Below are 20,521 nucleotides of genomic sequence, written 5' to 3' on the forward strand. Positions count from 1 at the left end.
TTGTCTTCAAAGGTAATTTGCCCTGGCTGGGAACATGTTTCACCCCTGTGAAGAAATAATAATTCCTATGTTAGTCTTCTCAGGCTGCTGTCACAAAAATATCATAGATTGGGTGGCATACATAAATGAAAAACATTTTTTTCTCACAGTTCTTGAGGCTGGATGTCCAAGATCAAAGTGCCAACAGATTTGGCGTCTAGCAAGTACCCGTATCTTGGTTCATAAACAATCCTCATGTGGAGGAAGGGGTGAGGGAGCTTTTGGGATCTGTTTTAATGCTGGTATTAATCCAGTTCATCAGAGCTCTACGCTTGTGACCTAATCACCTCCTAAAGCCTTCACTTTGAAATACCATCACATTGCAGGGTAGGTTTCAGTATTTGAATTTTGAAGGGGCACAAACATTCAATCTATAGCAATTACTTTGGTTGAAAGTTGTAATTAATATGGGTTGCTGAGATTCTATTAAATACATAGGTGGCAAGGAAATACAAATGTATATACAAGATAACGAATACGTTTTTATTTTATGTTTGTAATTTAAGCATAAACATTAGAACGATGCATGCAATGAAGAGTAATTGGTTTTAAAATATAAATGTCTGTTTGTTCCAGGATGTGAATTAAGATGATAAAAGGTAAACCTGGAGATGAAACAGAAAGTTATAGAAGTCTGAAGGAAAGGAAACTTTATTTGACTTAATGTACCTGCAAAATATTTTTTCTAAAGATGAATTTTATCTTGGGTTAATTTTGTAGCTGTTTCTTGAAAACCAAGTAATGTTTTAATGTCAATTATTCTACTAGAAAATGTTTATTAGTGCAAAGATGTTGATTGGTGAATCTTTGTCTGGAATAAGATGATGGATGACTTATTAATTCTTAGTGAGAAGCCATAGATTTGGGTTTTCTCGAGAGCTATGACTTCAGTGACAGGACGTGTTTCTGTGAGGGACCCTGGATGCTGTGCTTACAGAGTTGTGACAGGAGATTCTGACTCCTATAGGGCCTGAATCTTCTAAGCCAAAGTGGATCCTACATCTACCTGTGTTTATCTCATCTTTTCTCTCCAGCCACCACTTTGCAGGGGAAGGGAAAGTCTTACAGCTGGACAGCCATGAGAACTTCTTCTCTAAAGAGAAATGTCTGACACTATCCTGTTGGCATGCTGAACTTGCTGCCCTTATCCTAAAGTGAAATCCAAGAATAGATATGAACTTTTAGTCATGTTAAAATATTGTTTAACAAGCCCACTTAAGGGTAATCTAATTCTAGGGGGATATAATTTTGTTTAACTTAGTATTTACTATTTATGGGAACTCAGATGTACAATTACATAGTTTGATGTAATAGAAAACTCCTAAATTGTGGTAATTTTCTTTTTAGCATGGTAGAAATGAAAACCCCACAGGTTAATGTTGTAGTGTCCTGTAGGACAATTAAGCACTTTACAAATAACTTAGAATTTTATTTTAGTGTTCTTTTTCAGACTCTGATTATAAAAAATCACATTTTATATTCTCTTTTGAACTGGCTCCATCATCCTGCTGTCCCTCTAATAAAAGAGTTAAATACATTTTTTTGACATGTGTTTATCATCTCTTTCATAAATATGTTTGCAGCATTAAAAAAGTATACTTTAACAGCAAACTTTAAAAAAATATTCGATTACTAATGACAACAGCTATGATTTCTGTTTAAGAACCATACAGAGGCACTAATTAGATAAGCTTCTTGTGGCGTCATCAGGAGACTAAGATGTTGTATTAAGGCTCTATAACACTCTGAATGAAGTGTTTCTGCTTCTAGTTTCCAGTGATAACTTCATCTATGTCATCCAGCGTAGCCTACTTCAGGAAGCATAGCCGAGACAGAAACCAGTGAGAATTGTTTTACTTAGGTACAGACTGATGCAGGGAAAGCCATTAGCATATGTAGTGCCAAATTAACCAATCCAAAGTATGTAAAATGGTTGGGTGGTATGTTGAAGAAGCTCTGACTGTTTCAGAGCCTGCAATGCTTTCTAGGAAGAACTGAGATTCAGACAACTCAGAGAGCAGCCTAGGGAATCCCAGGGCTCAGTAGGCTAGCAGTGGTTAAGAACCATAGAAGTCTCAGACACACCCAGAACTCTAGGGACAAGAGATCCTTCCCATCCATACTGCCAGCCCTCAACTAGTACTTGATTTATAAGGAAGTAGTTAAGGTACAGACTGGGTGTCTCTGATGGTCATCTGAGAATTTCTCATTTTTCTGTCCTGAAATGATGAAGAAGGGACTGGTGGGATGAATAGCAGGGTAACATATTCCTTCCTTCAACCCACATAACTCCTGACATGCAATGATGTAAGTTTCTCAGATATGTTTATTCAAAGCTCCGCTTACCAGCCTTGTTCCTCTTTCTATCTCTGCAACCATCTTTACACATCTGTTGTCCATACTCTTTTTCTCTACATACCAACACTCTCCATCTTTAACTTTAAGAAATCATTTGGGTTTTATTGTTCTAGTTTTATATACTTAGAAGCATTCACAGAAAAATGAAATTTCCATAGCATCTGGGAATTCTAGTACTTGGTAGTATCTTGGAAGGTGGTTTCAAGGTTTGGACAAGATAGGATCTTTACTTAACAGAAGGCACTGGATTCATGGTAACATTTTTTTAGGACCACTTAATTCTACATGGTTCCTATTTTTCATTTCTTGAATTATTTCAGTTGCCTTTTGCTCAATCTTCTTCACCTCTCTCAAATGAAATATGAAATGCAATACTTCAAACAAAGCAAAAAATGTTAGAGCAGAAAGATTATGCTTTTCTCAGTAGGAAATACCATCATGGGTACTATCTCTAATGAATAGTGTCCATTTCTTGGTGTCTCAGGAGAAATTAGCAAACACATCAGACACCCCCAAAAGGAGTTCACATGGCGTTTTAACTCCAATTAGCAAAGCAGTTGCCATCATTGCTGTGGTCAAGTTTCTGAGAATGCTTGTACTTCAACACAGATGGAAATAGACAAAAGAGAAAAACATGATATAGTCTATTGCTTGAAAATAACAACTCCCATGAGGAAGACTTTACTCCCCCTTTTAGTATTTCCTCCACTATTATATAGTATTTTTATCTCTGGTTCTTTGCTTTGAAAAACTTGAGCGTAGCTGCTCAGCTGTCCATAAATAACCCATGATTATTTAAAAAGCTTGATTTTATCCTTTTCCCTTTATGCTGTATTGAGTCCGTCCAATAAGACTTTCATTTCTCATTAAGGTTTCTCAATTGCTTTGGCTCATTTTGTCAATTTAAAATCATTTTTATTGACTTCTACAAATTCTTAGATTATTCTTAGTACATGAAGCATGAAGTACTTGACAGGGCCTGATCACACACACACAGCTCCCAAGAGATAACGGAGATGGCATTTCTGAGCACTGCTTCCCAGGCCCCAGCCGGGGTTTGGCTGGGCAGCTGTGCTGTGGTGGAAGGTGGTTTTAGGTGATGGACTTCCCTTCATGCTGGTGGGTGTAGTGCTCTTTTCACTGTTCACAGAACACTCAGCGGCTGAATTTCTTATTGTGATCAGAGACTTCAGAAATACAGAAGCTGGAAATGTTTCTACCCAACATGGCAATTTTATTAACACTGAAAGTGAACTTATTGGTTGTCATGATGTGAAGGCAATTTCTTCAGTCAGTAAGAAAATCTAAGAATAATCAGAATCCATCCCATATGAATTACAACTCAAATACCTAAAACACAGGGTTGCTTATTTTTGTTTTATGAAATTTAAAGATTTTGATATCATTATTAGTCAATTCCTATTACACTAATCTCCCAGGAACTATCCAAAAATGTCTATTCTACTGAAGTTCCCCAGTATTAAATATTACTTTAAAGAGGTAGGACTTAAAAATGTTTTATAGTAATCTGGTTATACATATTTTATGCACTCTCATTTCATCTACCCTTCTGATTAGTTTAATTTTAATATTGTCTTTTTAAATATAAGCTCATCTTTATACTATGTCCTGTGAAATAATAAGTGCATAATACAGATGGCTACCCTTTGCATATTATGTCTTTATTTAGTAAATAATCACAGTGTTTTTCAGCCATAAATTATAAGAATGTTTTGGATTATGCTTTCCCATTTGTCTGACCCCCCACCCACCCCCAGGTTTCAGAAACTTCTTTTCAATCTTCATAACTTTGGTTATTCTTTCTCAGACTCTTTCTAGTTTTCCCAAGATGAGGTTTAAAATTAGATCCTGGATTTTGATGAGAGCTTGACCTTTGCTAAGTAGATATTTTAGATAACTGGAAAGAACATGAGAATGCCCTCCCACATGGAAATTTATAATCCTTTATATCCCAAGAAAATTGGAAAATTTACAATGTACCATAGCATGAGTAGGGCTATACACATGACAGAAAATGGTATCCTGTCTTGTTTTGTTTTCAAATGATTCCAGAAAGAAGTGGTTCTTTCCATTACTTATCAGATTGTGGAATTAGCTGTATCTATGCATATGGCTGTACAGGCAGCTGAAGAGGATGGTCACATATATGGTATCACAGAGACATCCAAAGTTTCTTGGACCCCAAATCTCTATCTTGCTCACATATCTTAAAATGATGTACAGAAATAAATTTTTTGGTTTTAAGAATTTTTCTGTTTGGAACTCAGGTACTTTTCTGCAAGTATAAATATAAATCTTTGACATGAATAACTGTAGGATAACTTTCCCTGGATGATTTGAAACAGATCACTGGGAATGGGAACAGAAAAACACAAATTATATCTCACTTCATATTTTGCCAAGAACTAGTTAAAGATTAAAGATATTCTAACCTAGACAGAGAGATATCTGTTAATTTTTAACCACTTCAAAGGAAGAAATGTATCAATGTTCCCTGATTTTTTCTTTGTAATCCAAGATATGCCTACTCAATGTTGGGGATGAATGTAAGTGTAGAGCAAGAGAAATGGATAGAAAAATATCTTAGTGTATCCATTATTTCTTTTAAGTGTACCTATGGTTGTTGAAAAGTTCAAAAACAGCATAGTTCTGATTTCCTTAATTATCTTTCCTACAAAATGGGTCAAGGTGAGCCTCTATACATGCCTCAGCGATATGGGTCATTGCCCTTAGTTAGTCTCTTCTTTCGGTGATTAGTGTGTTCCAGCACTGTCCTACTCATCCTGAGTCTGATGCTTCCCTAAACTTTAAAGGTAAATATTTTATTTCTTCTTTCCCAATCTCTACAAACTTCCTGACCTCTGTCACCTGGGATAATAAATAAATAAAGACAAAGAACATTAGCTTATTTGAATCTTTCCTCAATAATTTTTTCCTAAAAACACATGCATTTATAATAGCTACTAACCTTTGTACAACATAGCAATTCATAGTACAGAGCATTCTTTCTTCAAATCAATAATTTGATAAGTTATTATGCAGTAAGCATTGTAGTATGAGTACAAAATGAATAAGAAACATTCCCTGACTTTAAGGGACTTAATCATTTTTTGTTTAAGAGTATGTTTCTCATAAACAGATTACATTTGATTCTCAAAACAACCTTGGGGAATATTACTGCCCTACATTAGCCTGAATAAAGAAAGAATAACACTCAGGTTTATTACCTTGCCCGAGATTACTTGACTGGTGAGTGATAGAGCTGGGCATTGCATCTAGATACTTCATTCCAGAGCTCTTGTCCTTAAAGGATATAATTTTATTAAAGAAACTCTCATGTTCTCATCACGTCATATCCATGTCATTGTCTCACTTCCTAGTTTGTTGTAAATGCAATTTAAAAGCATTATGGGAATAAAGAATTAGAAGAGCAATAAAATGTTCTTTGTTCTGTCTGTATAGGAATGCATACTTCCCACCTCACAGAACTTGCTTAACTTTTCTTCATGTTTGAATATGAGTCTATAAAAACCAGACTCAAAATATGGTAACATGTATATAAATATAATATTTTGCCTGTTGTCTAACTTTAACCTCTTTGGTTTCAATTTAATTCTTCTTCCTCTAGGTCACTTGGTATTCTTGACTTGATAAAAACAGAAAATAATTCTAAAGTGACTGAATTTGCTCTTCTGGGCCTATCATCCTCCTGGCAGCTGCAACTATTTCTCTTCTTAATATTTTTGTTGTTTTACATGGCTATTATTCTGGGAAACCTATTGATAGTGCTAACAGTGAGAGCTGATGCTCACCTGCTCCAGACTCCTATGTACTATTTTTTGGGCTATCTCTCCTTCATTGACCTTTGCCTGAGCTGTGTTACTGTGCCCAAGATGTTAGGGAATTTCCTGCAGCAGGACAAGATCATTTCACTTTCAGGATGCTTGGCCCAGATCTACTTCCTGCACTTTCTGGGAGCCAGTGAGATGTTTCTGCTGACAGTCATGGCCTACGATAGGTATGTCGCCATATGTAACCCTTTGCACTACCCGACGGTCATGAACCGTCCACTATGCTTTCAGCTGGTTTTTGCTTGCTGGTGTGGGGGTTTCATCCACTCTATCACACAGGTCACCCTGGTCATCCAGCTGCCCTTCTGTGGCCCCAATGAACTGGACAACTTCTACTGTGATGTCCCACAGGTCATCAAACTAGCCTGCATGGACACATATGTGGTAGAGGTGCTGATAGTCTCAAACAGTGGTCTTCTCTCTCTCGTCTGCTTCTTGGTTTTGCTGTTCTCTTATGCTGTCATCCTGATCACTCTGAGAACTCGCTTCCACCAGGGCCAGAGCAAGGCACTATCCACATGTGCCTCCCACCTGACAGTGGTCAGCCTCATCTTTGTGCCATGTGTTTTCGTCTACCTGAGGCCATTCTGCAGCTTTTCTATGGATAAGGTACTCTCCGTCTTTTACACAGTGATCACCCCTATGTTGAATCCCCTCATCTACACACTCAGAAATACTGACATGAAGACAGCCATGAGGAAGCTGAGGACAAAGCATATGTCATCCTTCTGCCATATTAAAGGGTGAACAGGAAGAGGGGATTTAGAGAACATACTCTTTCGTGGGACAATCTTATCTTGTACATGAGTACATGCATGAGAACCAGTTTGGTGACTTTGGTATAAAAGAGAAACCAGCATAAAAATTAAATGCATTGCTATTGATTATAGTTGTGAGACACAGGTGGCTTTCCTTGGTTAGGGAAGTCAGGAATGTTTACTGGCTCACATACAATAACAGAAAATAATTAAGTACTAGGGCCAAGGGAACACCTTGAAAGATCAGCAATTCTATCAGTTTGTTTACAAGTAGTTTTCATTTATTTAATTCATTTCACTTTTAAATTCTCAATTGTGAGATGACGTGACATCTTATTTTCTGTCCTGCTCCTCCAAGGTGTAAGGACTCCTAGGGTCAGGAAGTTCCTTCTGATGTCTCACCAGTCTCTTCTGGGGCAGTGAAACCCTTTTGTTTTGTCTCTAGCAAAGCCTAAAACAGCACTAACCACCTTACATATTAGTAGTCACCCAGGAATTGGGTTCTGTATTGTGCCAAATTTTAGAAATGCAAGAATTCAGTTCATTTGGATGAACATATGCACTTAGCAAAGTTACGAGTGAAGGAAAGGAAGCCTGGAGTTCTGGGGATCTGGGAGTGCTCGGCATTCTGCCTCAGAGGCTCCTCCAGGGGAGGTGTCCCATTTTACCTCCAATTCTACCTTGAGTGGGATTACAGTGGGGGTGAGTTGGTTGGCTGGCTCAGCTGATCATAATATTGAAGAGCGCTAACTCTCAAAGAAAAGAGAAAAAAATGAGCTGTGGTTTAAAGTTCTCATAGTTGTTTCCTGAGTCTCAAAAGTACTTTGAATCGCTTCTTGACCTTTTGGCTAAGATCAAGTGTAGTATCTCTTCTTATAAGTTTAATATCTGATACGTCCTCTATCCGAGGACAATATATTAAATGGATTTTTGGAGCAGGGAGATGGAATTAGGAGCTTGCTCCGTCCACTCCATGCATCGACCTGGTTTTGCAGTACTTCCGGGAACGGTGCACCTAAAAAAAAAAAAATACTTTGAGGCATAAGTAATATTTTTCAGCTCCATTCTTATAAATAAAGTCGGATTTGTTAAGTGACTTGTCCAAGATCAGTCAGGAAAAGTATAATCAACCAAGAAAGCTAGTAATTTTAGGTCATTAAGATTAAGCTAATATTTTTCTCTCCAGAAAGATTATCTATCCCAGTTAGATGGACTAATGATTTATTTTTCTACTATATGGATATAGAAGCTGCAGAGCTGGGAGGTCCCTAAAAACATGCACTTAAACATTTATATTTAAGGTTATTTCTGATATAAGGATCTTTGCAACTTTTTATGGCTATGGAAAGATATCTTATCTGTTTACTAAGTAATAATATATGAAGGTTTTTATCAATATTTTAATTTTTTTCCTCATTTTATTTCCTAGCCATCTACTCTGGAGAGGCTCTTTTGATTACCTAGCTGTAAACCATATCTCAGGGGAAAAAAATGCCTGCAACCCCACCTAATATTTGGATTTATTAGGTAACTTTCAATAGCCCTGGTCCTGTAGGACCTTGGATGATTTCTTAAAAGGAAGGATAAATGAGGGTGGGAGTGGCTTCCTTGGTACAGATCACGCTGTCCTCCTTCCCTCTCCACGTTTCCACAGTGCCTACAGGGAATATTCCGAAGAGCAGGAGCGGAGAGACTTCCCGCTAGAGGGCAGTATATGGTTTAAGTGATGCTGTGGGTCAGCCATGCACATTGCAGGGATATGAAGCTCCCAGCTTTCTTTTTGTATCAGCTGGCTGCAACTTCCCCTTTTTATAATGTTCCTCTTTCATAGCAAAATTTAAGGTCTTGAGAAATCATTTTAAATGTCCTCTTGATTGGTAACACTATATTCACAAAAGCAAGAACTTTGTGTATTCCATTTTCCATTTTCAGTGCTCCAATACTTGATCAATCAATTATCTATATTAAAATTCTTTCATACATAAGCTGATAACATTTTTGCTTTTCAGATTGTACATGATTGGTATTTTCTCCAGAGTTACCTGCTCAAATGCCCTGAGCCCACTTCCATGGCCTGTCTGAGCCTCTTCTTTGGGTCTGTCCTTCTGAAGGCTGGTCATACCCCTGGTATTTGCTCTTTAGGCTGAAGGGCACTGTGTGCAAAGTATGTGGATGAACCTGACATCTGGGCTGCAGAGTCCGCATTTAGACCAGAGAGACCTGTTGTGTTGGGATTTGGAACCAGGAGAAGAGGTGGACAGGGAACTGAGGGCCAAAGCTTGTTTCCACACTGCCATGTCTGATATAGAAATTCAAGGAGTCTAAGGATTTTAAACTTGAAACAGGTCTTTCAGTAATTATTAAAGTGTAATAGCATTATTCTTCGAGTATGACAATTTATTAAATTTATTTAAATTTTGTTACTCTGATTAATAGCCTTTAGAGATGGTACATGGGTTCCATTTGTAGTTTTGTTCAAGATTCCACAGGTATTTGGGAAGGTCTGTCCCTTTGTTCCAGCATTTGTGTCCATTTGGGGTACTGAAATAGTTGAAAGGAGACAAAGATAAGTCTGATTCATGAAACCATGGGAGAGTTTTTGACTTCATATTTCCAGGACACACAGGAACTATGACTGCACATTTGTATAGTCTAGCCCCAAAGCACACATTGTGAATGGGCCAATGAGAGTCCTAAAACCTTTCTTTCCATTGCCAAAGTTCTCCTTTTAAGAACCCTTCTCAATTTAATAATTGAGACGTATTATTGGAGAGAAATCATCAGGCCACCACAACGTTTACTACTAAAGTAGAAAAAATATTTCCTGGGAGATATTTCTCTAATAAATAAATCCTACAGATTTTTGAATCTTCTAATATTTTTTCATTTATTAATACATTGTTAATTTATTATTCACTCACTGATTTAATAACTACTTGCTGGGTGCCTATAATGTGCCTGGAAACATGTGACAGACATCTTGTCACCAAGCATCAATAGATCACCCAAATATCTCATTATAAAGTCTTTCAGTATGCATCAGAGGAGGTGAACAGCATTCTAAGACAATGCATGAGTCCAGATAATTGGCAGTAGTAGAGCAGAGTGGTCAGCAGTATGGACTCTGGAGTCAGGCAGCTTCATCATGTCCAGCTCCACCACCTCCCAGAGTGCAACTGAGTTACCTTGTTAATGCCCCTTCGTCTGTACAATGAGAACAGCAGTGGTATCCACCTCAAAAAGTTCTCAGGAAAACTAAACAAAATAATACATCTTAATAAGTGTGTCTACATGTGGTTAGAACTCAATAAATATTTACAGCTGATGTTACTGTTATTACTAATTGTTCTGTTAAATTAAGAAGTAAATAAAGGCAGATTGTACAATCATTTGATCACAGAGAATCACAGGACAGAAAGATGAACTAGAGCTTTTGGCTCCGGACCTGCCATGTGACAGCAAATCCCTAATAACTTCCCCATGTGTATTGAGCCAGCTTCAACACACAATCCATATTTGTGATATATGCACCCTCAAAATTATGTATAAAATCACATTTTAAGTGTTTTGTAAAAACGTTCTGGTTAACATCATACTTTCAAGGCTTTTATATCATCCTTTTCAAAATTTAAATAATTTAGAACAGTTTAAATTTATAGAAAAGTTGCAAAGATAGTAGAGTTTCTGTGTACCTCATACCATTTCCCCTATTGTTAACATCTTAGTGCCACAGTATATTTGTCAGAACTAAGAAACCAATCCTGATACATTGTTATAAGTAGACTACACAATTTACTTAGATTTTAATAGGTTTTCCTTAATGAGTATGCTTATCTATTTTTGATTTATTATCATGCTGGTAATTGATTTATTGTCTTTATGCTCTTTATGTTCCCAAGAAACTTTTTGTAGTTATTCCATAAACAAACAAGCATCTGGAGAGCTTCTGTTTTTAGAGGAAATAGTAAAATCTGTAAAGTAGATACAATGCAGTCTGGTTACTATCTCTTAAGTGAATAACTCTTTCCTATCCCTATTAATCTCTTCCTCTTTTTTCCTTTAAGTATACAGTTTTTTATCTGCAAGTTTTATCCTTTCTCAGACTCTGGTACAAATATCATGGAAATCTGTAGCAATTTAGGATATGTGTGAGGATAATAAAATTGAGGATATTACCTAGGAGTCCACATATTACTGACTTTGCTATAGTACCACTCTAGAGTTTGGGCCCAGTTCTAAGTGGCTAAGCTTGTTCTGAGACCAAGTCTCCATTCTAATTCCAGGCTTTCCCATTGCATTAACCTCTGAACTATTAATAATTTCCCCATACCTTTATGCCTCAACAGGTTGCTTCCTCTGCTTCCTCTTCCTCTTGCTTCCTTACTGACATTTTTTACATTCAATACTAAGATTAAGAGTCTTCTGGGAAGTCATTAACTGTAGAGCTGATTAACTGATCCCCTCATATGAATTCTCATTGCATGTTATGATATCTTTAGTCAGCATCACAGATACCATATTTATTGCAATTTTCTTCTCACTTATTAGGCTGCCCCATTGTTTAGTGGTCTTTGTATCTGGAGTATCCAGCACAGTGCCCAGCTGTAAGTGCTTGATGCATTTTTTAAAATTGAGATACAATTAACCTATAACATTGTGTAAGTTTTATGTGTAAAATGTGTTGATTTGCTACATTTGTATTGCAATATGATTACCACCACAGCTTTGGCTAACATCTCTATCATGCATGTAATTATCATTTCTTTTCTCTAATGAGAACAGTTAAGATCTAGTCTCTTAGCAACTTTGAAGTGTGTAATACAGCATTATTAACTATAATCACTATGCTGTGCATTAGGTCTCCAGAACTTATTCATAATAGCTGCAAGTTTGTATCCTTGAACAACATCCGTGTGATTCCCGCACCCCCACCCCTGGCAACTACCATTCTATTCTCTGTTTCTATGAGTTTGGCTTTTATAGATTACACATATGTGGTATCATACAGTATTTGTCTTTGTCTGGCTAAATGGTTTGTTGAAGGAAGAAAATGAAGAAAATAAAAGAAGGAACATTGGAAGGAAGTTAGGAAAGAAAGAAAGACCAGAACAAGATGAGGAAGAAAGAAGAGAGAAGCATGTGACAGTCCTTCATTTCAAATGGGCAACTCAGCAAAATTAGGACTGCCACTATTGACTCTTTCCTGTCTAAACCGCCCCTTTATATATAACCTGGGGAGTCATAGAACTTTAAAGAATTACCAACAAGGACAAAAAGCACTCATGCGGCAACATGGTAATCCTTTCTGCCTCAGAAGATCTTTCTCATCAAGGTGTATGCTATTTGGTTACTCTGTTTTTCCTGTTATGGTAGCCATTTGAGCACGCAAACTTTAGGCTTGACCTGAAAGTTCACACTGTAATTCAGTGAAAAATTGTATACTAGATTTCAGAGGTGTAATCCACAGTGCTACTCAGGCCTCCTTGACCTAAATCCCTTAGGAAGTCATATTAGGACTAGGGCAGCATCTGCACAATCCCAATGAATTAAAATCTTGCTTATCTCCTTAAGCTTCAGCAAATTTTAAAGTGAAATAAAATAATTAATAGTTTTATGAGCAGATACACTATTTTGTTGTTGGGTTAGTGGTCCAATAGAGTGATACTGAGTGTCACCATCTCTCTTCTTTTGTCCCAACTTAGAGTAAGTTCTGCAAAACTGAGGAAATAGCCTGAATATTCATTAACTAGTTATTTATCAAGTAGCCTTCAATATAGTTTTACAGGGACTCACTGAATGGGATTGCACCTGGATTTTCTCTGCCTAACAATACTCTCCAGATGCTACCCAATCACTGTTCTGACAATTCCCTGGGGGTGTGATGATGCATAAAGATTGCAGACAGTCTCTCTTAGCAACCAGAATATGAATAGACACTCTTGCAGACCAAGATCAGAAACCATGGCATGATTGATTATGCACTTAAAAAATCATAAGAGAGAGAAAGAGAGAGAGGAAAAGATAGTGGAGCAGAGAAGAGAGAGAGAGAGAGAGAGAGAGAGAGAGAGAGAGAGAGAGGGAGAGAGAACAAATGAACAAACTCAGGACCTCTTGTTGGCTGTAGATATAATCCTGTTTGTGCAATGTGACACATACATAAGAGAAGTGTCACTATACATATCTCAACCTTTTACTGGAATATCTAGATATAGATCACATTTCTATCTCAGAAGGTTTATTGATCCGAGAAGATCTCAGGTTGTTCAAATCCATGTCTTGGGACCACACTCAAGAAGACCGTCAGAGTAAGTGTCCTATTTGGAATGACAAGACAGCAATCAGTGAGAGGAAGGATAATGTTCATTGACTCTAGTCATATTCAAGGATAAAGAGGAATCTTTAAATACTTTGCCCACTTAATAACATCTGTTCTAAAAATTCTATTGAGCAATTAAGACAATAGTTTATTAGAGTTTAAAGTGTGTATCAAAATTATTTTAGCAGGAATTTAGTCCTAGTTTTATCACTAACAGTGAAACCTGGATAATTCAATTTCCTCTCTGCATTTCATTTGTTTTGCCAATGGTTAGATGAATGAATAAAGTCACTTGATCGCTAAGATTCTGTTTACCTATATAAGTATAGTACTTTACATAAATTATGGTCCAGTTTAAGAGGATTTGGAGAGGTCATGTGAAGATATTACTCTAAAATGAATGCCTTTTTGTCAGGAATCAGATTTTACTCATCTTTTTATATTCACAGCATTGTACTAGACACAGAGAATGTTCTTAATAAATATAATAAGTTAAGGATAAATAAAGACTGGTGCTATGTGAAATATAGAAGATGTTACAGATATGTCTTGGTCTACATTATATTACATTAACACATTTGCAGGTTTTTTCAAGACTTTAATTGCTCAAATTACTAGTCTTTATCTCTCAGCTCTACAAAGGGCTAGTAAATTGCTTCCTCAGTTGTGGATAATCAAAGGCACAGGATAAATTAGGACTTTAAGAAATCATTTTTTTGTTTAGCATACAATCCTGCACATAATAAAGTACTTAGTAAATGTTAACTACTATTAATAATACTCCTATAAAGGAAGATAGTATAGTTTATTATCTCATGAACTTTAATATTTTCTTTTTTGCCTAAATAATTTTTGTATAACAACTGCATAAATCAAATTATAATTTCTACTTATTAGAAATGTCCCACTTTGTATTATTAATGATAAAGTAAAATTATAAAGTGAAACACATTATAAATACTAAAAGAGTCACATAGATAACCTCATGTTATTTCTGTAACAGTTATAAAGTAAAATAACCTCATCCATCTTGTACAGATAGGAAAACTGAGATTCAGAGAAAATAAACAGATTAACACAAAGTTACCCAGTTAGTGAGGGTGCTTAGACTCAAATCACTCCACTTGTACTATCTGTGCAGAAAAGAGATGCTTCCAGTAGAGATGGAGGGTAGCTGGTAACTTGCAATGCTTCAGAAAAGCCATTTTTATTCCAAGAAAACTTTAGAGCCCATCTCATGATTCACCTCTTTCAAGAGTTCTCCCCTGATTGTTTTATGCAATATTTTTCTCTGTATGACTTAAGCATTTCTGTATATGATTTGTGAAATGGGGTCAGACACTTACTTTTAACTGCCACTTACAGCATTATCTGTGTGGGAAATTTTATTCCTGATTCTTAGCTATGATAACAGGGACAAAGGGCTTTTTCAGGGTGAAGGAACTGAGGATGATAACCTCCATTTTTTTAAAATTTTAAATTATTTAGAACAAGATAAGAAAAAGTATTTCTCTGGGTAAAGTTGCCCACTCAAGTATTCCTTCCTGGTAAACAAAGTGGAATTTTCACATACAGGCCAAAGCTTAGGACTCAAACTCTCCTAATGTAATTCAAAAGCATGGGTTGTTGGTAAGAAGAGACTACTGAATATGTTGTTCTTAGCCAATACAAGTGACTTAATTTTTAATTGTATTGAAACTTCTAATATAGAAACTGAGTCTTCCTCACTTAAGTGGAACACTATTCTAAAGTTCTGTGTATATTATATTAAAATATTAACCTAAGAAATTTGACATCAAATCTCAGATTCTGACTTCTTGCTTTTATCTTCAGTTTCAAAAATTAATTTATCCATTTAATACTTAACTTAGGCTTTTTCATCCCCAAAAGAATTTTTGATAAGACAAGAGAAAGAAAAGGGATTTGGGGAGGATTAGAGGGAAACATTAAATCCAATAGAAAAATCCCCTCATATTCTATAGATTCCTGTTTGGGAGAAAGGAACTATTTGTCTAAGTGTAACAATCAAATGTGAGTCAATAATGTGGAAAGAAGAATTAATGGTAAGAAAAATATCTATTAACTATGTTTAAGAAACATGAATTTCCTCTGCTATATTTAGCATAAGTTAAATCTTTTTATAAAATTGTTCCTGTTAGGCACTACCAAATATAACATTTATTTATTTTTGCAGAGAACCAGAACCACTCAACCAGTCCCACATGGGTCCCCATGGAAGTGGCCAACAATGTCACTGAGTTTATATTCCTAGGACTTTCTCAAGATCCCAGAATGCAGCTGCTGTTCTTTGCCCTATTCCTTCTCTTCTACATTGTGATCATGGTAGGAAATCTGCTCATTTTGCTTACTGTGTTTTCTGATCCCCGGCTCCATACACCCATGTATTTCTTCCTCAGTAACCTCTCCTTTGTGGACATTGCTTATTCCTCAGCCACAGCACCCAAGATGATTGCAGACTTTATTTCTGAGAAAAAGACCATTTCCTACTGGGGCTGTGTAACTCAGATGTTTACGTTCCACTTTTTTGGTTGTGCTGAGATTTTTGTTTTGACTGTCATGGCTTTTGACCGTTATGCTGCCATCTGCCATCCTCTCCGATATACTACCATCATGAGTGCCAACGTTTGCATTGTTCTGGCATCGCTCTCCTGGTTAGGGGCCCTGGGTCATTCCTTTGTTCAGACCCTCCTGACCTTTCAACTGCCTTTCTGCAATGCTCAGGTAATCGACCACTACTTTTGTGATGTCCACCCAGTCCTAAAACTTGCCTGTGCTGATACAACCCTGGTAAATATGTTGGTGGTTGCGAATAGCGGTCTCATCTCTCTGGGGTGTTTCCTCATTCTCCTGGCCTCCTACACAGTCATTCTGTTCAGTCTTCGTAAGCAGTCTGCAGAGAGTCGGCGCAAGGCTCTCTCTACATGTGGGTCTCATTTCACTGTAGTAACTTTCTTCTTTGTCCCTTGTATTTTTATTTATCTCCGTCCATCCACGACTTTCCCACTGGATAAGGCTGTGTCTGTGTTCTATACTACCATCACCCCAATGCTAAACCCACTCATCTATACTCTGAGGAATGAGGATGTAAAGAATGCCATGAAATGGCTATGGAGTCGCAAGTTCTCCCTGAAGGAAAAGCAGAAGGGGTAGTTTGTGAGAATGCAAAGTCAGGGAATTAGCGAATATCTCAATGGTCCCTAATTTATTAATCATTTTAAGGAATAGTCTCTAAAATTCAACTATCACAAACTTTTCTTTAGGCAGGGAATAATTTGAGGCTATTTCATTTCTTTACCTTCAGGTGAGTTAAATGTAAGTCTCTCCATACTGGTAAGGTTTACTCTCTCTTGTAGAATGGGACAGTAAACACTTCTCCTCAGTATCTCATTTAACTGCTTTGGATCCCTTCAATTCAATTCAAACTTTTTTAAAGCTGTAATTCCATAATTTATAATGGAGTTATAAGAGAAAGATACTTCTAGGAATCAGATCATCTCTCCTAAGAAAAAGAAGCCCAGCTTCCCAGGAGCTACCTTATTGTCCCCTTTTCCTCTTCCCCCCTCCCTCCCTTTCCTTCCTTCTTTTCTTTCTTCTTTCTTTTCTTCTCAGTAGTGCATAATCTACTAGGGGAAATATATTCATAAGGAGATCATTATAATATGACATAACAAATGCAGAAAATGCAAACATAGAATATTCATTATATGCAATGAAGAAGTTAGTATAAATTGATGAACTGCCCAAAGGATGATTTTTGTACAGGGGAAAAAAACAGGACATTTTACATATTTTGGTGTGGAGCAATTTTTCTAAAGACCTTACTAGAGAATTTGAATGCTCTCAGTCATCCAGTATTATATTATTTTTAGTGAAAGTAATCTACCTTTCTTTTTTACATACACAGAATAGATTAATTAAAGCAACTAAAGTGAATTGAAATTTGAACTACTATCAATTACACATTTTTAGTTAAAATTGTTATCAATTTTTAAAAAGGAATGCATGGATTAAGCACATTTCTTTTTCTGTTGTGTTCTTAGTAAAATTGGAGAATAGCTCCTGGGTATTCTCAATACTTAAGAAAAGGCATTTTTATTCTGAGGAACTTTTTAGGCCTTGTTTCATGGCTCCTATCTTTCAAGAATTCTGCCCTGATTATCTTCATCCAACATATAGTTTCTGTATGCCTTAAGCATTTCTATATATAGTTTATGAAATGGTATCAGACATATATTTGCTTCCTGGTTTTCTTAAAAAATGGATTTTGTCTTATTTCAATGACATATTAATGATCTAAGTAATGTATCTTACTACTTTTCTACTCTAACATATGGCACAGAGCTGAATAAATAATATACTTGTTATAGAGCCTACTGGTTGTTACCCCAATATCCACTGTTCCTTTTTTCCTTATAACAGAGACTTGGTATTATTTATGGTGACCCACTGAAATATTGCATTTACAAATCTCTCCTTTGCAGCTGGAGGTGGACAATATGATGTTAAATGTGGGGCTTTTGAAAACTCTTTAAAATGGTTTCTCTGCACTTTAGCCCTTCCATCCATAACCACCATTAACATTTTGTTGCATTTTCCTATAATTATTTTTCATATTACCTTTCCTCTTCAAAAACGATTATTTTATCCTTTTTGAAAAAACCTGATTTTTGAAAATAAAAAATAAATACACTGAAATGATGTTTAAAATGACAGTCTATGTTAGTTTTTTTTCTGCTAAGATTGAATTGAAATAATAGTAATAATAATGATAATAACAGCAACAGATGAGAAAAGAGTTTGGATTCACAGTGACAAAGAAAATAGGGCAGAAGTTAGATGCAGAAAAAAGTTTCCAGCAACTGTTTGGCAAAGAGAAGACAAAGGCGAGGGAGCTGATTTGGTGGACTAGAGAAGGCTAACTCTAAAGTACCAACTGAGAGGAGAAGTACACAGACTTAATTCCTAAAATTCCTGATGTGTTTGGGATACCAGAACACTAGGTAAAGGAGATGAAGAGCTTCAGGGCTGGTAATGGGGACTTGAAGAGAAAGGGATGGTTTGTTTATTCCAGGGAGGCAAGGATGGCACAACATTTGAAAATCTATCAACATCATCCACCACATCAACAAAAAGGGGGACAAAAACCACATGATCAACTCCAAAGATGCTGAAAAAGCATTTGACAAAATTCAACATTCATTCATGATAAAAACTCCCAACAAAATGGGTATAAAGGGCAAGTACCTCAACATAATAAAGGCCATATGTGAAAATCCCACAGCCAACATAATACTTAACAGCAAGAAGCTGAAAACTTATCCTTTAAGATTGGGAACAAGACAAGGATGCCCACTTTCCCCACTTATATTTAACATAGTACTGGAGGTCCTAGCCACAGCAGTCAGACAACACAGAGAAATAAAAGGCATGCAAATTGGCAAGGAAGAAGTTAAATTGTCCCTGTTTGCAGATGACATGATATTGTACATAAAAAACCCTAAATAATCCACTACAAAACTACTAGATCTAATATCTGAATTCAGCAAAGTTGCAGGATACAAAATTAATACACAGAAATCTGTTGCATTCCTATACACTAACAATGAACTAGCAGAGAGAGAAATCAGGAAAACAATTCCATTCACAATTGCATCAAAAAGAATAAAATACCTAGGAATAAACCTAACTAAGACAGTGAAAGACCCATTCTGAAAGCTACAAGACACTCATGAGAGAAATTAAAGAAGACACCAATAAATGGAAAAACATCCCTTGCTCATGGATAGGAAGAGTTAATATTGTCAAAATGGCCATCCTGCCTAAAGCAGTCTATAGATTCAATGCAATTCCTATCAAAATACCAACAGCATTCTTCAATGAACTAGAGAAAATCACCCTAAAATTCATATGGAACCACAAAAGACCTCAAATAGCTGAAGCAATTCTGAGAAGGAAGAATAAAGCAGGGGGATTATGCTCCCCAACTTCAAGCTTTACTACAAAGCCACAGTAATCAAGACAATTTGCCACTGGCACAAGAACAGACCCATAGACCAATGGAACAGACTACAGAGCCCTGATATAAACCAAACCACATATGGTCAATTAATATATGATAAAGGAACCATGGACATACAGTGGGGAAATGACAGCCTCTTCAACAGCTGGTGTTGGCAAAACTGGACAGCTATATGCAAGAGAATGAAACTGGTTATTGTTTATCCCCATACACAAAAGTAAACTTGAAATTGATTAAAGACTTGAATGTAAGTCACAAAACCATAAAGCCCTTAGAAGACTACACAGGCAAACATCTCCTGAATATAAGCATGAGCAACTTCTTCCTGAAAGCATCTCCTTGAGAAAGGGAAACAAAAGCAAAAATGAACTCATGGGACTACATCAAACTAAAAAGTTTCTGTTCAGCAAAGGACACTATCAACAGAACAAAAAGGCACTACAGTATGGGAGAATATATTTGTAAATGACATATCTGACAAGGGGTTAACATCTACAATGTATAAAGAACTCACATTTCTCAACATCCAAAAAGCAAATAACCTGATTAACAAGTGGGCAGAGGATATGAAGAGACAGTTCTCCAAAGAAGAAATTCAGATGGCCAACAGACACATGAAAAGATGTTCCACATCACTAGTCATCAGGGAAATGCAAATTAAAACCACAATGAGATATCACCTCACACCAGTATGGATGGCTAGCGTCAAAAAGACTAAGAGCAAATGCTGGTGAGGATGTGGAGAAAGGGGAGCTTTCCTACACTGCTGGTGGGTATGTAAGCTAGTTCAACCATCGTGGAAAGCAATATGGAGGTTCCTCAAAAAACTAAAAATAGAAATACCATTTGAGCCGGGAATACCTCTCCTTGGAATTTACCCAAAGAATACAACTTCTCAGATTCAAAAAGACATATGCACCCCTATGTTTATTGCAGCACTTTTTACAACAGCCAAGATATGGAAGCAACCTAAATGTCCATCAGTAGATGAATGGATAAAGAAGATGTGGTACATATACACAATGGAATACTATCCGGCCATAAGAAAGAAACAAATCCTACCATTTGCAACGACATGGATGGAGCTGGAGAATATTATGCTCAGTGAAAAAAGCCAGGCGGAGAAAGACAAATGCCA

The 20,521-nt window shown here is 36.5% G+C and overlaps 2 protein-coding genes and 1 non-coding gene across 3 annotated transcripts; all 3 read left to right on the forward strand.

The window, feature by feature from the left end:
- The first annotated feature begins 3,413 nt into the window (after positions 1-3,413).
- Positions 3,414-10,027, forward strand: OR4Q3 (olfactory receptor family 4 subfamily Q member 3). The gene is made up of 3 exons (XM_017668620.3): positions 3,414-3,493; positions 6,047-6,984; positions 9,963-10,027. Exons 1-3 carry the CDS (start codon positions 3,414-3,416, stop codon positions 10,025-10,027), a joined length of 1,083 nt encoding a protein of 360 aa, XP_017524109.3.
- LOC118968787 (U2 spliceosomal RNA) lies at positions 7,856-8,047 on the forward strand. The gene has a single exon (XR_005056639.1). It is a non-coding gene; the product is annotated as a U2 spliceosomal RNA (small nuclear RNA).
- A 5,541-nt stretch (positions 10,028-15,568) lies between the features above and the next one.
- LOC108402240 (olfactory receptor 4S2-like) lies at positions 15,569-16,637 on the forward strand. Its single transcript, XM_017668623.2, has one exon. It carries the CDS (start codon positions 15,576-15,578, stop codon positions 16,512-16,514), a length of 939 nt encoding a protein of 312 aa, XP_017524112.1. The 5' UTR covers positions 15,569-15,575; the 3' UTR covers positions 16,515-16,637.
- Positions 16,638-20,521: the final 3,884 nt, after the last annotated feature.

This window comes from Manis javanica, chromosome 8, assembly GCF_040802235.1.
Source record: "Manis javanica isolate MJ-LG chromosome 8, MJ_LKY, whole genome shotgun sequence".
NCBI classification, from domain to species: domain Eukaryota; kingdom Metazoa; phylum Chordata; class Mammalia; order Pholidota; family Manidae; genus Manis; species Manis javanica.